General features: G+C 48.5%; 1 protein-coding gene across 1 annotated transcript; it reads right to left on the bottom strand.

Annotated features, from left to right (window-relative positions):
• Window positions 1-505: 505 nt before the first annotated feature.
• Window positions 506-12,612, bottom strand: LOC308165194 (serine/threonine-protein kinase 24-like). Its single transcript, XM_080539322.1, has 11 exons — window positions 12,473-12,612; window positions 8,953-9,183; window positions 7,685-7,741; window positions 7,470-7,578; window positions 5,044-5,201; window positions 4,101-4,286; window positions 3,388-3,536; window positions 1,745-1,871; window positions 1,482-1,550; window positions 1,001-1,137; window positions 506-826 (listed from the first exon to the last, which is right to left on the bottom strand). The coding sequence occupies exons 1-11, from the start codon at window positions 12,512-12,514 to the stop codon at window positions 787-789; spliced, it is 1,305 nt and encodes a 434-aa protein (XP_080395448.1). The 5' UTR covers window positions 12,515-12,612; the 3' UTR covers window positions 506-786.
• Window positions 12,613-16,789: the final 4,177 nt, after the last annotated feature.

Below are 16,789 nucleotides of genomic sequence, written 5' to 3'. Positions count from 1 at the left end.
CAACTTTAAATTATATACAGGTTTGTATACAAACAGAGCGCCCCCCGATGTCCCGGAGGACCATCTCCACCTTAAAGCACTTTTCCTGAGGTTTCATTAAGAATGCTGCAATTGCCTAAGCAGGGAGTCGTGAACATACAAAAGCATACTCACTCACACACACACACACACACACACATACAGAGACACACACACACACTCAAACACACACATGCATGGATATATCCCCCCCTGCTGTTTCCTGCATGCTTTCAGAGGTTCTGGAGAGATATGACGCCCGCGAGAAGGGGGGGGAGGGGAGGGGAGGGGGGGGTTGTGGTAGGTTGAAAGTCTGGCTGGATTGCGTTGTATTCTCTCCTCCACCAGGTGGCGTCGCGCGGAGACTCGTGGTCGCGGGAGACCCGGGGATCTCTGGGAGTCAGAGTCAGTAACTTGGCTGTTCTGTGGTAGGGGGTTTTCTCTAGAGTCAGAGAGGAAACAGTTTCACCCCCTTTGCTCTGGGAGGGAGGGTGTGTGTGTGTAGATTCAACCGGCGAGACCCAGGCTGAGAGAGAGGGCCTCTGCTGCCCCCCTCTGGTCTCCACCGGTAAGAGTCTTAAATAGAGGCTGTCCAGTGAGTTCGTTTTTTTTTTCTTTTTCCACCGAGCGCCCCCAGAATCCTCGGGGGAGGGGGGGGGGGCAGCTGGTGATGCAGAAGCTGACCTCTGACCCCCGTCCCCCCCGATCTGGCTGCGGTGGAGGGGCAAGCCTGGGAGGGGCGGTCGGGCTGGGGTCGACAACCAATCACTAGGGGGATGAGGAGGAGGATTTCCTGCTTGTGGAAAATCTACGAGAGAGAAACAGAGAGAGAGAGGGAGAGAGATAAGAGAGTCAACATTGGCATTACATTGAAATAATTTCCTATACTTAATACTAGACGTGCATGGTCTGTTATCTTGTGTGTGTGTAACGGGTAGACCAATCAGAACGCTGCGAGGCGAGCGTGAGCGTGACCCCTGACCTCTGCAGCCGGTGGACCATGTGGTCGACCAGGGAGTCTGAGATGCCGGGGTAGGCCTCCTCCGCCAGCAGCACCGCCTGCCTCAGCTCGTCCAGAGCCATGGGGTTCCCGTTCACCGCCTCCTGCCTCGCCTTCAACTGGGGGGGGGGGAGGGAGAGAGAGAGAGAGAGAACACGGGGGGGTAACATGACATTAGGCCATTAACTCTACTCCATTTGTAGAGCACCCTTCCCGGCACAGCACAGTGCCCCGCCATATTGGAACGAGACAAAATGTACAAATCAGATCAATTACTTAATTTGACCTAGCCTATTTAATTGTCTAGATCAAATCAGTTTCTCTCCTTATCAAACTCAAAGTGTGTAGATTGAGGCGTTCTAAATGGAGTAGGTCCATGTTTAGATATGTTTGTTTGTTTGTTGCGAGAGACGGTTTTTGCGTGAAGATTTGACTGAAGATTTGCATGGGAGATTTGATTTACCTCAGCCAGGGATGGAGCGATGATGGTGTTAAGGCTCTGTGAGTAAGGCCTCTTTGGAATGTCTTGCGTCTGTGGAGAGAGAGAGAGATGGAGAGAATGAGACAGGAGGTCAAAAGAAAGACAGGAAAAAGACACCCAAAAAACAAAACATGGAGGTGCCACCAAGGTCCCTACTTCATCTGACACACATTTCATTCAGTGAAAAAATCTGGTTGAAAAAAAACATCAGGAGCGGCCAGCAGGTTGCGCCACCACTCTCTCACCTGTTCCCTAAGTGGCGACTGGCCCTCTCCGTTCTGCAGCTTCTTGGGGTCCTTCTCTCTGATGGTGAAGATCCAGTCGTCGCTCCCGAAATTGTCGTTACCGCCAGACGCTTGGCCGTCCTGCTCTCTGATTGGACAAGAGAGAAGAGAAGACGTTTAAAACGATCAATCAAAAACACCCCACCCCCTAGCCCACAAGGGCTTTATCTTTATAGTGTGACCAGTACTATGGATGTCCAAATTAAGGCGAATGGAATGGAGGTTTGCGAAAGTCAAAAGTCAAGACATTTAAATGGAATGTTAGTACCTAGTGAGACTACTAGTTGTATGGATTAGAGAGTACTAGTTAAGACCTTCTGTGTTAGACAGAAGTTTCTGTGAGGTCCCGTGAGGCGACGGGAGGTATCGTGAGGTAACGGGAGGTAGCTTCCAGAAAACGTCTTGTCTCCGCCCTTTTCCTTTCACAATTGGATTATGGTGATACAGTATATAGGTTTGCTTCTCTGTCCACTTTATCCAAGCTAGACCCCCTGTATCATTCGGTTCTAAGACACATCACCAATAGTGCCTTCAGGACCCATCACTGTACACTGTATAGTCTGGTTGGATGGCCATCTCTTTCTGTCAGACGGCTCCAACACTGGTACACTCTTGTGTTTAAAATCATCTCTGGCTTCTTACCGAATTATCTGGGCCTGAAGTTCATCCCTATACCGAGTGGCTTGGGTCTCAGGTCTCGTAGATGGCTACAATACAAGGTGCCACTTATCATGAACAATGTTGGAAGGGCAAGCTTGTCTTATTATGGCCCTTGGTCTTGGAATGACCTACAGACTACTTTTAAATTAGAGGCCCTTATTTCCATAAGTATCTTCAAGCGTAGATTAAAGGATGTGGTCACCGCTCGCTGTACATGCTTTGGTTAGACTTCTCAATGTTTTAATCACCTTGTAAATACCCCTACCATTGTTTGTCTATTGTATTGTTGCCACTGTCTTATGTCCTGTCTTGTTATCTGAACTGTTTTTTAAGCTACTATTTTGACCCTGTCTTGGCCAGGTCTCTCTTGTAAAAGAGGTTTTAATCTCAATGTGACTTCCTGGTAAAATAAAGGTTTATAAAAAAAAAAAAAAAAAAAAAAAAAAAAACGGGAGGTAGCGTGAGGTAACAGGAGGTAGCGTGAGGTAGCGTGAGGTAATGGGAGGTAACGGGAGGTAGCGTGAGGTGACGGGAGGTATCGGGAGGTATCGGGAGGTAACGGGAGGTATCGTGAGGTAACGGGAGGTAGCGTGAGGTAACGGGAGGTAGCGTGAGGTAACAGGAGGTAACGGGAGGTAGCGTGAGGTAACGGGAGGTAGCGTGAGGTAACGGGAGGTATCGTGAGGTAACGGGAGGTAGCGTGAGGTAACAGGAGGTAACGGGAGGTAGCGTGAGGTAACGGGAGGTAGCGTGAGGTAACGGGAGGTAACGGGAGGTAGCGTGAGGTAGCGTGAGGTAACGGGAGGTATCATGAGGTAGCGGGAGGTAGCGTGAGGTAACGGGAGGAAACGGGAGGTAGTGTGAGGTAACGGGAGGTAGCTTGAGGTAACGTGAGGTAACGTGAGGTATCGTGGTGTAACAGGAAGTGACGTGAGGTGACGTACGTGTCGGAGTCGTCGGAGTCGTCCTCCCGAGTTCTGGACTGCTCGGCCTTCCACCTCTTGTACTTGTCCACCAGCTCAGACAGGTAGGACGTCTTCTTAGCGTGGCGCACGATCAGCTTGTGCTTTAGCAGCTCTTTGGCAGTGGGCCTCTATAGAGGGGGAGAGAGGGGGAGGGGGAGAAAGAGGAGGGGGGGGGGGGGGAGAGGGGGGGGGGAGAGAGAGAGAGGAGGGGGGGAGAGAGAGAGAGAGAGAGGAGGGGGGGGGAGAGAGAGAGAGAGAGGAGGGGGGGAGAGAGAGAGAGAGAGGAGGGGGAGAGAGAGAGAGAGGAGGGGGAGAGAGAGAGAGAGGAGGGGGAGAGAGAGGGGGGCGAAGAAAAGAGCCAACATCAGCATTACATTGAAATCATACATGTTGCATTTCCTTTGCTTAGGCTAATTCTAGACCCAAGAGATGGTGGGAGGATAAAGAGAGAGAGAAAAAAGAAAAGAATAAGAATAAGTTAGAGAAGAGGAGAGATGAATGTATACAGAGGAAGGAAAAACAAAACAACACCTGCATCGGGGGTAAACCAACCAACGCAGGGAACGTCGAAATGTCATCTCCCAATGGACGGACGGACGGTAGACTTTGCCAGCAAACGGGACTTAGCATCACTCGCTAGTGCTAAGTGCTACATGCTAAGTGCTCCACGCTAACCCAGAGAGAACACTTACGAAACTGGGCTCCTTGTTCAGGCAGGCCTCGATGAACTCCTTCAGGGGCTTGCAGTAGTTGCCCTCCAGCGTGGGGGGGTTGTTCTTGGGGATGAGGAACAGCACCTTCATGGGGTGCAGCTCGGAGTGGGGGGGCTCCCCTTTGGCCAGCTCGATGGCCGTGATGCCCAACGACCAGATGTCGGCCTGCAGACGCACAGGGGAACACAAACACACACTTACTTTTTAGGGGGGGGGGGGTGGGGTCTATGGTTTGGCGTTAGAATCAGGGAAACACAAACACACTTACTTTTTTTCTTAAGTTATTTTTTCTGAGTGGGGCAGTCCCACTCATATTTTTCATTTTATTGACAGATACAGTGAAGATTTAGACAGGAAGGATGGGTGAGAGAGAGAGGAGGGATGACATGCAGGATATGTCCCCGGGCGGAATCGAACCGGGGACCCTGATGGTTACATGGTCAACGCTTAACCCGCTACGCCACCTAAGCGCCCTACTTATTTTATTTCTATTTTTTTCCTGTGTGGGGCAATCCCACTTTGTATTTTATTTTTTATTTTATTGGACAGATACAGGAAAGTAAGGAGAAGAAGGGAGAGGGGGCATGTCAGCAGGGAGTGTGCACTGTGGACCTTGGTGCTTGACCACTAGACCACCCCAGGCCACACACACTTACTTTTAGGGGGGGGGGAGGAATCTATGGTTTGGTGTTAGAATCATATTGTTGGTACTGTTTTTGTGGTGAAGCACTTTTTTTGTGTGACGTTTTAACACACTAATTAATGTAAAAACTACTATACAAATAAATGATCTTCATTGATGAAACTAAGCAAACAGCCCACGTTTCTTCCCCAACAACACTCGCTTGTTTTTTTTATATCATCTAGGAGAGGTCACACTTCAGGGTCAACGTGTGCTGCAGTAGGTGACCTTTGACCTTACCTTGAAGTCGTAGGCGGACTGTTTGATGACCTCGGGGGCCATCCAGAAGGGCGTGCCCACGAAGGTGTTGCGTTTGATCTGCGTGTCCGTCAGCTGACCCGCCACGCCGAAGTCTGCCAGCTTCACCTCCCCCTGCTCTGACAGCAGCACGTTGGCGGCTGGAGGAGAGAGGGAAGAGAAGAGGTGAGGAGGAGAAGATGAGAGGTGAGAAGGGGAGAGGGAGAGAGAGAGAGAGATGAGAGGGGGAGAGAAGAGGAGAGGTGAGAAGAGGAGAGATGAGAGGGGGAGAGAAGAGGAGAGGTGAGGAGAGGTGAGAAGAGGAGAGATGAGAGATGAGAGGGGGAGAGAAGAGGAGAGGTGAGGTGAGGAGAGGTGAGAAGAGGAGAGATGAGAGATGAGAGGGGGAGAGAAGAGGAGAGGTGAGAAGAGGAGAGATGAGAGGGGGAGAGAAGAGGAGAGGTGAGGAGAGGTGAGAAGAGGAGAGATGAGAGATGAGAGGGGGAGAGAAGAGGAGGGGTGAGAAGAGAGAGGTAAGAGATGAGGAGAAGAGAGAGAGAAGAAGAAAGGAGAGGTGTAGAGGAGAGAAGAGAGGGAACTGTTTACGGAGTCCTATGTCCAAGGCCGGCTAGGGGTTGTTGCCTCCTAAGGAGTGTGTTGTGGTGCCGGTTTTTATTCATTAGGAGCCCAGGGACTGCAAGCACGCAAGCAATCAATCAGGGGTTATTTTTGTCGACCGAAGGAGCTATTGATCGAGACGAAAGTGTCCAGGTTTGATTTAAAAAAGCTTTAATCAGTTGCATGAGTGACTCTGATTTGAGTGGATGGATGTAGTACCTTGCTTTGTTTAATAGCATTTTTAGCTGACGCTTTTATCCAAAGCAACTTAAATTGCAGTGAGTGCATACATTTGTCAGTGTATTTATATGCTCCCAGCGGGGATCAAACCCACAACCTAAGCGTTGTTAGCGCCACGCTCTACCAGCTGAGCCACAGAGGAGCGTTATATGAAATCAGTCCACAGATCTGGGTGAGACGGGATGAGAGACGATGAGAGTGCAGTTTGTGAGAGGTGTGCAGGTGACCATATCCACCACAGCACAGGTTGTAGTCGCGTAGCTTGTGCCGGGGTCACAGGTAGCTTAGAGGTTAAAGAGCAATCGGAAGGTCGCTGGTTCGATCCCCGCCTCAGGAGGGAGCTGCATGTGAGCTGGTGACTGGAGGGTTGCTGGCATCATATGTCATCTAAGGTGCCTACCACTGCCGTCGTGCCCTTGAGCAAGGCACTTAACCCCTAATTGCTCCAGGGGCACGGACTATGGCTGACCCTATGCACACAGAGCAAAAAATACATTTCGTTGTGGAACATGGAATGCTGCGTGACACTTTGTTTCATTACCACTGCGGCCTACGGTAATATCAGCAAAAAAAAGAGCTTAGAGCGTTATTATATAATACACAGACGAGGTCAAGGAGTCTGGACAACCCCATTGACGATAATGGACGAAAATCCCAAATTTATAAAAAGGGATTGTCATGGCACAGGCTTTGCACAAGCCCTGTTAGTAAGCTTGTGTGTTCATAGCCCAGTTTAAAAGCCTGTGTGTTCATAGCCCCGTCAGTAAGCTTGTGTGTTCATAGCCCAGTTTACAAGCCTGCAGAGTTCATAGCCCCGTTTACAGGCCAGTGTGTTCATAGCACCGTTAGTAAGCTTGTGTGTTCATAGCCCCATTTACAAGCCTGTGTGTTCATAGGCCAGTTTCCAAGCCTGTGTGTTCATAGGCCAGTTTACAGGCCTGTGTGTTCATAGCCCAGTTTACAAGCCTGTTTATCATCTTCTAATTACCCAGACCATGGTGGCCCACCACAGTCTAATTTGTCCTGCCACAGTTTCATAACAAACCGAAAATATTTTTCTCTGACGTTGTGTTTTGTTTTGTGCCGTTGCTTCAGCGAAGGGTCTCTCTCGCTTCCACACTCGCACTCATGAGAGTACTTCTATATTTCAGCCCTGCTCGCACTGTTGTGGGAAAGTTCAAGCAGTTTTTATTTTATTATTATTATAAAAAAAAAAAAAGATACACAGTCCACCCACCAGTCCACCCACTGTGGGAAACACTGAGGCTCTGAGGTCATAACCCCGTCTGTAAGCCTGTGAGGACAGTACCCTTTTATTTATTTAAGGTTTTTAGGGCATTTCTGCTTCATTGGGAGAGAGACAGTCGAGACTGACAGGAAGGATGGGTGAGAGAGAGGAGGGATGACATGCAGGGATGATATGTCGACGGCTGGAAACGAACCCGGGGACCCTGCGATTACGAGGCTGACGCCTCTGTGTGCTACGCTACGCTATGCTACGTCACCCACCCCGCCTTTCGAGGCCTGTATCTTTGATGTCTCTGTGTGCTATGCGACCTAGCGGCCTGTACCTTTGATGTCTCTGTGGATCTTCTTCTCGGAGTGGAGGTACTCCAGGCCTTTCAGGATCTCTCTGAGGATGGTGGCGATCTGGATCTCGTCCAGCGCTCCTGGCTCCAGCTGGAGAAACAACAAACATCAAACAACAACGTCTCTCAGTTCCAACTGGCAACACAGCAAACGGAACATTTTCGTCGACCGATCAGTCCTTAATATAGACGCTCACCAAGTCCAACGCTGAACCTCCACCCAGATACTCCATGATGATCCATAACTTTGATTCCTGAAAGAGAAAGAAAGTTGAGAGGAAATTAAAAATAGATCTCGTTATAGTACGTTATAGAAGGGTGTTTAGTAGTCAGAGTCAAAGTTTTCCAAAACAACTTCCAGGGTTAAATGAGAAAGCCCTCTTGGGGGTGGGGGTGGGTAGTCATATTTAATCCTGGTTTATTTTTAGGATTATGAAGAGAGAAAAGTGGGTAGTGAGAGCTAAATCCTTTCAAAGCTTTTCCCACTAATACGATATGATCTAAACGTGATCTTTTACGTTTTGGCACGTGCCAGAAACAACAAACTTAAGAACTTTGAGCCATAGTATTTGGACTTTGGTCACAGTCAGTGGCTGTGCACAGTGACCTACCTTATATTTGTTCAGTGTATATAAGATACGGCTAAGATCTAAACAAAACAAAAAATCCCCTCTGTAACCCCCCCCCCCGTGCAATGTTCCATAACCGTGCAATATGTTTACATTCTTGACCTTATTCCAAAGCGCTTTACAATAGCCTCTCATTCACCTATTCACACAACAATGGCGGCAAGCTACCATGCAAGGCGCCGGCCTGCTCATTGGGAGCAGTTTGGGGTTCAGTGTCTTGCCCAAGGACACCTCGACACGTGGCCAGCCGGGGATCGAACCGCCGAACTGGTGACCTTGCGATCATTAGACGCCGGCTCTATCTCCTGAGCCACAGCCGCCAACTACCTAGGCTGTTTAGCTCAACAGGCTAACGTCAGCCTCTCACCTTGAGATAGGCGCTGTGTACAGTGACCTACCTAGGCTCTTTAGCTCAAGGGGCTAACATCTGAGGCAGTCTCTCAGCTTGAGATAGGCGCTGTGTACCGTGACCTACCTAGGCTCTTTAGCTCAACAGGCTAACGGCTGTCCCTCACCTTGATGGGAGCTGTGTACAATGACCTACCTAGGCTGATTAGCTCAACGGGTTCAGTGTCTTGCCCAAGGACACCTCGACATGTGGACAGGAGGAGCCGGGTATCTAACCGCCAAACTGCTGACCTTGCGATCATTAGGCTCTTAGAGCCGCACTGGCTGAGTGTGTGTGTGTGTGTGTATAACACACCTTGAGGTAGGAGCCGTAGTAATTGGTGACGAAGGGGCTGTCACACTGGCTGTGTGTGTGTGTGTGTGTGTGTGTGTGTGTGTGTGTGTGTGTGTGTGTGTGTGTGTGTGTGCGTGCGTGTGTGTGTGTTCACCTTGAGGTAGGAGCCGTAGTACTTGGTGACGAAGGGGCTGTCACACTGGCTGAGCACGGTGATCTCCTGCTGGATGTCCTCGATCTCGTCCTCCGCCTCCTCCAGGTCGATGATCTTGATGGCCACCACCTTCTGGCTGCGGTTGTCGATGCCCTTGAACACCTCGCCGAAGGAGCCCTTACCGATACGCTCCAGCTTGGTGAACAGCTCCTCTGGGTCCGCTTTCAGGCTCTGCGGCGGGAGAGAAGAAAAAGAGTGTTAATTTTGGGTTTGACAGGAAGGATGGGTGAGAGAGAGAGAAGGGAAGGGATGACATGCAGGACATGTACTTTTTCCCCCTCATATTTCATATTTGTCTTTTTTTATTGGGATGGGAGACAGTAGAGATTTGACAGGAAGGATGGGTGAGAGAGAGAGTAGGATAGAGACTGACAGGGAGGATGGAGGATAGAGACAGTAGAGATTTGACAGGAAGGATGGTTGCGAGAGATGAGGATTTGACAGGAAGGATGGGTGAGAGAGAGAGGAGGATAGAGACAATAGAGATTTGACAGGAAGGATGGGTGAGAGAGGAGGATAGAGACTGTAGAGATTTGACAGGAAGGATGGGTGAGAGAGAGAGAGAGAGGAGGATAGAGACAGTAGAGATTTGACAGGAAGGATGGGTGAGAGAGAGAGGAGGATAGAGACAGTAGAGATTGACAGGAAGGATGGGTGAGAGGGGATAGAGACAGTAGAGATTTGACAGGAATGATGGGTGAGAGAGATGAGGATGGAGACAGTAGAGATTTGACAGGAAGGATGGGTGAGAGAGAGGAGGATAGAGACAGGAAGGGTGGGTGAGAGAGAGAGGAGGATAGAGACAGTAGAGATTTGACAGAAAGGATGGGTGAGAGAGAGAAGGATAGAGACAGTAGAGATTTGACAGGGTCGGATGGGTGAGAGAGAGGAGGATAGAGACAGGAAGGGTGGGTGAGAGAGGATGATAGAGACAGTAGAGATTTGACAGGAAGGATGGGTGAGAGAGAGAGAGAGGAGGGATGACATGCAGGATATGTCCGCGGCCGGAACCGAACCGGTAACCCTGCGGTTACACGGTCGACGCTTAGTGTGTTACGCCACCAAGCACCCCGGAGAAGAAGACTGTGAGAGCATCTTACATTACATTTTTGGCGTTTAGCAGACGCCTTATCCCAAAGCGACTTACAATCAATACATTTGACTATGTAAGTGAATCATCTATCCCCCAGTCTTAGCAGGAGAAGTAATCTACGCTTGGGCCAGGGGCCATTGGCAGTTGTCGTGCTAGAAGAAGGACGATTTAATTGGATTTTTAAAATGTTTTAATAGACACTGGAGAAACAGTACAGTACAGGGTAGTAGGTGTCTCAGGAGAAGTAGTATAGGTGAGGGGGTAGATGGGAATAGATGTCTCTGGAGACACAGTGCTGGGGGGTAGTAGATGTCTCAGGAGAAGCAGTATAGGGCACGGGGTAAGCAGGTGTCTCAGGAGACACAGTGCAGGGGGGTAGTAGATGTCTCTGGAGACACAGTACAGGGGGTTAGTAGATGTCTCAGGAGACACAGTGCTGGGGGGTAGTAGATGTCTCAGGAGAAGCAGTATAGGGCACGGGGTAAGCAGGTGTCTCAGGAGACACAGTACAGGGGGGTAGGCCTAGTAGATGTCTCAGGAGACACAGTGCAGGGGGGTAGTAGATGTCTCAGGAGACACAGTGCAGGGGGGTAGGCCTAGTAGATGTCTCAGGAGGAGCAGTTAGGGTGTAGCCTGAAGAGATAGAGGTCTTCAGTCTCCGACTTAGGAAGAGAAGGGGAGTGACTCTGCAGAGAGTCATGCCTTGACGGCCAGACCTCCTCCATCTCTGTCTCATGTATTTTTAATGCGCTCTGGCTGACAGACTAATGAAAGGGCAAGGTCTCAACTCTTCATCTGGGCCTGTCTGCAGCTCCATCTGACGATGACGGACAGGTCAACACACACACACACACACACACACACACACACACACACACACACGCCACCACTCAGGTGGACCAAACAACAGCAACACAAATCACAAACGTGGGGACGCTGGCAGGGGTAGACATCGGAGGTCGGGGCTCATTGTAGGCCTAATGCATGGAACGGAATGAGGAACGGTATCAAACACATGACACCATCGCTCATTCTGTTCCATTGCATTATAATATAGCCTGACTGTCCTCCGATTTCTACCTCCGTCAGCCTCCCCTGATGTGGCCGAGATAAAAGTAGCTAACCCCCATCGGGTGAGCAGAAGATTAAGGACTCTACTTCTCTCTCCTTCTCTCTCTCTCTCTCTCTCTCTCTCTCTCTCTCTCTCTCTCTCTCTCTCTCTCTCTCTCTCTCTCTCTCTCTCTCTCTCTCTCTCTCTCTCTCTCTCTCTCTCTTCTCTCTCTCTCTCTCTCTCTCTCTCTCTCTCTCTCCCTCCTTCTCCTTCTCTCTCTCCCTCTCCCCTTCCTTCCTTCTACTTCTACAGGGCTCTGAGTTAGGAGGCTAGCAACAGAAGTAGCGAAACAACACCAAACTAACGGAACATGGTTGTCTCTGTCTCTCTCTTTCTGTCTCTCTCTTTCTCTCTCTGTCCCTCCCTCCATCTCCCTCCCTCTGTCTCTCTCTCTCTCTCTCTCCTTCTCTCTCTCCCTCCTTCCTTCCTTCCTTCCTCACAAGCCCTGCTGGAGATGATGCTGCTGCTAATATTCCCACTCCTCCCTTCCCCACCCAGAGAGATGCATAGCCCCTGGCCATGCATAATAGCTACTGCAGGATCTTACACAAGCTCTTTTCTAAAATCAAAGCCAGCTGGTAAGTTATTATCACTAGCCCAGAAGATCTCTCGCAAAATGGAAGATAGAAAACGATAACATATATAAGAAAGAACCTAATGGCTATAGTTGGCTGTGTTTCATCTGCTGCGGGGGGAAAAAACAGGCTATTTAAACCCCTGGCTCACGTTGTTGTGTTGTGTGAAATAATAGCGAAATAATAATCCTGTGTGGTTCCCATGATACCCCTGGGAACCGCAGGACACCGGCCACCGCTCACACTTAAACTGCCGTGTCTGTGCAGATAGATGACCTGTGTTTTTCCAACCCTAGTCTCCAGGGGGACTCCGCCAGCACAGGATGTGCCCGTTTTCATTCTTGCCTAGCACTGGAAAACACACACCGAATTCAACTCGTTGAGGTCTGGCGGTGATCAGATAAGCTAGTTAGGGGGGGTTAAGGGGTTTGGTAACTGTATTCTGATTGTATCTTGTATGTTCTTGGTGTAATGTATGCTCTGTGTATGCATGGATGGATGTTTCTTGGGTGTTGTTTTTGTATGTTCTTGTCTTTGTTGTTTCTTTGTCTACGTTGGAAAACAATGTTTCAGTACACTTTTACACTGCTATCCCCTGGGATGTGTTGTATGTACTTTTTTTTTTACCCAAATAAAAATCAATCAACCAATTAATCAACCAATCAATCAAGTGCAACTCACCTGCATCCCAGGTAGGCCCCCCTGCACCGGGGAGTGAGCCATGGCGACGGGGAACAGCTCTGCTGGACAGGTGAGGGGGTCTGACCAGTAAACACCTCTGCCAGACGAGGAGGGTCTTCAATGGGGATGGATGTCGTCTGGTTGTTGTGTGCGTATGCGATAGATAGATAGATAGATAGATAGATAGATAGATAGATAGATAGATAGATAGATAGATAGATAGATAGATAGACAGACAGAGAGACAGATAGATAGATAGATAGATAGATAGATAGATGGGACACCCAGCTAACCTTAATCCGTGTGTCTGTGTCTCTAGGAGTCACTGGCCCTGCTAGCTAGCAAATAAAAGGTGTTGGTTGACTCTCCTCCTGCATAAACACGTGTAGAGATGAGAGATGTGACAGCTAGTTTGGTCTCTCTGGTGCGATGGCTAGCTAAGACCAATGGATCTGGAGAAGAAGGAGAGAAAAACCCCAGCTTCTGGCAGATTCAGCACACGTTTACATGTGCATACATGGAGATCGACTCCTAGCTGTGTTTGAGAGCTACAGTTGAGGTTCCTTCGCACGACAGATCATCAGTCCTGATCTTGTAACACCGAGTAGCTTCGCTTGGCTAGGCTGCCTCCTGTCACCAACGCAACTGACAAGATTACCACATATCACACGTATTTTCACTATTTCCCAAACATAAACCGGTTAAAAGACACGTGTATACAGCGGTGTGGTCTCGCAGCGGTGTGAGACCTGGATGAGAGAAGGTCTTAAAGGGCTTTTAAAGGCCCGAAACTATTAATATTTTTGTTTTCTTTCTCACTTTCCTCCTGTGCTGGCCGCCATCTTGTCTCTGGGACAGCGGAGTGCAGGGGTTGCCAGGTGGGGATTGCCCATTTCCAGCCTAACTACGGTCTAAAAAACCGGCGATAACCCGCCCTATCTGGCAACCTTAGCGGGACTGTACATCAGGGTTGCCAGCTGGGATTGACAATTTCCAGCTTAATCACAGTCTAAAAACCGCTAAATCCACCAAAAACCAGCCCAAAACCTATGTTATTGTCAGATAAGCGCTAATTATTATTGGGCAGGTGCCCATCTCCTGCCCCTAAACTGTATGTCTGTTGCCAATTATGTTTGTAAATAAATAAATAATAAAACCTGCACATTGTATGTAGCTACTAGGGTGTGTGTGTTTTAACTTCACGCGTTTTGTAACTTCCAGGCACTGACATTTTGATGCCACCTAAATGCTATTCATCTATCTATCTATCCAGCCCAACCGCCCAGATGCTGTTTTCCCGGCCCAGTGTGATCAAAAGTAGCCCTTTCGGCGGTAACCCGCCCCATCTGGCAACCCTGGTTTACATCCGGATGCGATGTGCCGGTTATGACCAGCAGGGGGCAGAAGAGACGGGCAAACATAGAAACGAACCCTCAATTGCTCTCTCCCTTTTCTTTCCCTCTTTTCTCCCCTTTTCCTCCCTTTTCTTCTTCCCCACCCTTTACAGACTATTGTTGTGCACCTTGCCATAGGTAGAGGGTGATAATAATAGTAATAATAGTAATAATATTAATAGTAATAATAATAGTAATAATAATAATAATAATAGTAATATAATAATAGTAATATTTTTTTTATTTTTATTTTTTATTTAACCTTTATTTAACCAGGCAAACATGTAAGAACAAATTCTTATTTGCAAATGCAGCCTGACCAAAAAGCAATGGCTCTTTGGGGGGGGGGGGGGTGGGAAGCTAGAAATAAAACAAGGTTAAGTCATTTACAACAATAAAACAATAAAACAATAAAATACTGGCAAACACAGATGCATTAAAATACTAACAGTCAGAGAGAGGGGAGAGAGACGGAGGAGGTAGGGGTGAGGAAGAGCGGAGGTGAGGGATAGCGGGGGTAGTGGAGCAGGGGTATTTAAAATGAGGCAGTGATGGGTTATGGGATGGGTGAGAGACGGCGATCAACAGGTGCATTGATCGACTATGGTTCGCTGCAGGATTTGTTTGAAAGCAGTGAGTGAGGTGAGGGTGGTGAGTTTGAGGGTGTTCTGTAAAGTGTTCCAGTCGTGTGCTGCAGCGAACCGGAAAGCGCTGCGCCCGAGTCGGCCCGACAACGGTACGGGCTTTGGGGATGGTGAGTCGGACAAGATCACTGGATCTTAGAACGATGACGGGGCGGTGAGAGAGGTGCAGAAGGGATGAGAGGTAGAAAGGTGTTTTGCAAAGTATGGTTCTGTAGATAAGGTGAAGCCAGTGACAGAGCCGTCTGCTGTGAAGAGATGTCCAGTCTACAAGGGTGTACAGATCACAGTGGTGAGTTGTGAAAGGCGCACTAGTGGCAAAACGAATGGCGGAGTGATGGAGTGTGTCGAGTTTCCTGAGGGCAGACTGAGATGCCATCCTATAGATGGTATCGCCATAGTCAAATATGGGCAGGATGGTCATCTTGACAAGGGTATGTTTGGCTGCACGGGTGAAGGAGGCCTTGTTCTGGTATAAAAAGCTTAAGCGAGCTTTGACTTTTGTCTGCAGGTGCTTTATGTGGGTGGTGAAGGAAAGGGATGAGTCCAGCCAAAGGCCAAGGTATTTGTAACAAGAGACAAACTCCAGCTCGGAACCGTCAACACAGAAGATCTTAGGGGGGCTGCTGACACGAGGTCTCCGGTCGAAAAGAATGCACTTTGTTTTTTTGGTGTTGAGGAGAAGATGTAGGCGATGAAAAGACTGCTCAATGGAGGTGAGGCTGAGTTGTAGAGTGGAAGCCGCAGAGTGGAGTGAAGGGCCTGCACAATACAAGATGGTGTCGTCAGCATAAAGATGGATCTGGGATTTGCCAGCATCTTTTGCTATATCATTGATATAGATTGAGAACAACGTTGGTCCCAAGATGGAGCCTTGAGGCACCCCTTTAGAGATGGTGAGATGGTCTGACAAGATATTTTCAGTCTTCACTTGCTGAACTCGGTCAGTTAGATCAGAGGTTCCCAAACTTTTTTTAACCAAGGCACCCCTGAAGCTTTCCCCCTTCTCCAAGGCACCCCAACTCTACGAAGATTTAAAAAATGCCTCGGAGCTTAAACTAAAAACAATACACGATGAATTGGTTTGAAAATTTGTGTTTATATAATATAATACATAAGTATTGCCCCAATGAATATTAACAAGATAATAAAAGTCATAAATGAACTGTAATGGATGGGCAAGAATGCATAGGTCAGTCAAACTATCGCTAAATTAAATAAAATTGTGGCCCTCAAGGATTGTACAATATGGGAGGAGACTCAGAGGGAATTCTTCACACAAATAAAATATCAAAGGCTTTTGGGAGCAGAGTCTCTTTATGCGGGGAGAGATAGTGGACACCGCGACACGCAGGTCCTGTTCCACTGACAGACGCGTGCGTGTCTTGTTCTTGACGTATGCTAGAGAAGAAAAAGCCAGCTCGCACAAGTAGGAGGTTGGGAAGGGTAAAAGCACCTTGATGGCGCTCTCTGAGAGAGATGGATATTCATGTCCCACAAGCAGTCAAAACCTATCCAAACCTAGCTCACCATGTTTGAGCTTCAGTGTGCGGTCCATAATGAGCTCTGCCAGTTCATCTTGAGCTTTGCTGCTCAAACTAGCGGCTGATGCTGATGAGAGGGGGTTGAACGGATCCCGGAGCCAGTCGAAGTCTTCGTTCATTGGAGGGAAATAGGACTCAAATCTCTCCTCCAGCATACGTAGGTGCGCAGCGATCAGATTCAAGAAAGACGCTGACTTGTGTGCTGCGTCATTGGCCGTCAACGTAAACATTTGTGTTTTTCTTGGCCACCCCGTCTTGCCACCGTCTCAATTTGGATCGGAATCCGTTCAGTTTGTCTGTCGCTGTCAGGATATTCTCAGCCTTCCCTTGCATTTTTATGTTGAGGTCATTAAGGTGGCTGAAAATATCTGCCAGATAAGCAAGCTTAATCCACCACGATTCATCTTCCAATTGTTCTTTGTATGGCAAGTCGTGCTCACTGACATCAGTTCATCTTGGAGCTCATAGACACGGGATAACACCTTGCCCCGCGACATTCAGCGGACCTCTGTGTGTAATAAGAGCCCCTCATGCTCGGACCCCATCTCATTGCACAATGTGCTGAACAGCCGTGACTTCAGCGGGCGTGATTTTACATAATTAACAATTTTCACCGCTTGGTCCAAGACTTCAGTGAGGAGTAGTTAGTTAGTAACTAGTAGGCCTAGTTAGTAAATTAATATCTTTCAAATCTGAGAAATATATATTTTATTTGCTTATGAACTCCATTGCACATGT

Source organism: Nansenia antarctica, assembly GCF_963989245.1.
Source record: "Nansenia antarctica genome assembly, chromosome: 9".
NCBI classification, from domain to species: Eukaryota; Metazoa; Chordata; class Actinopteri; order Argentiniformes; family Microstomatidae; genus Nansenia; species Nansenia antarctica.
The sequence above is the reverse complement of the archived record's forward strand: the minus strand, read 5'-3'. Positions and strand labels throughout refer to the sequence as shown.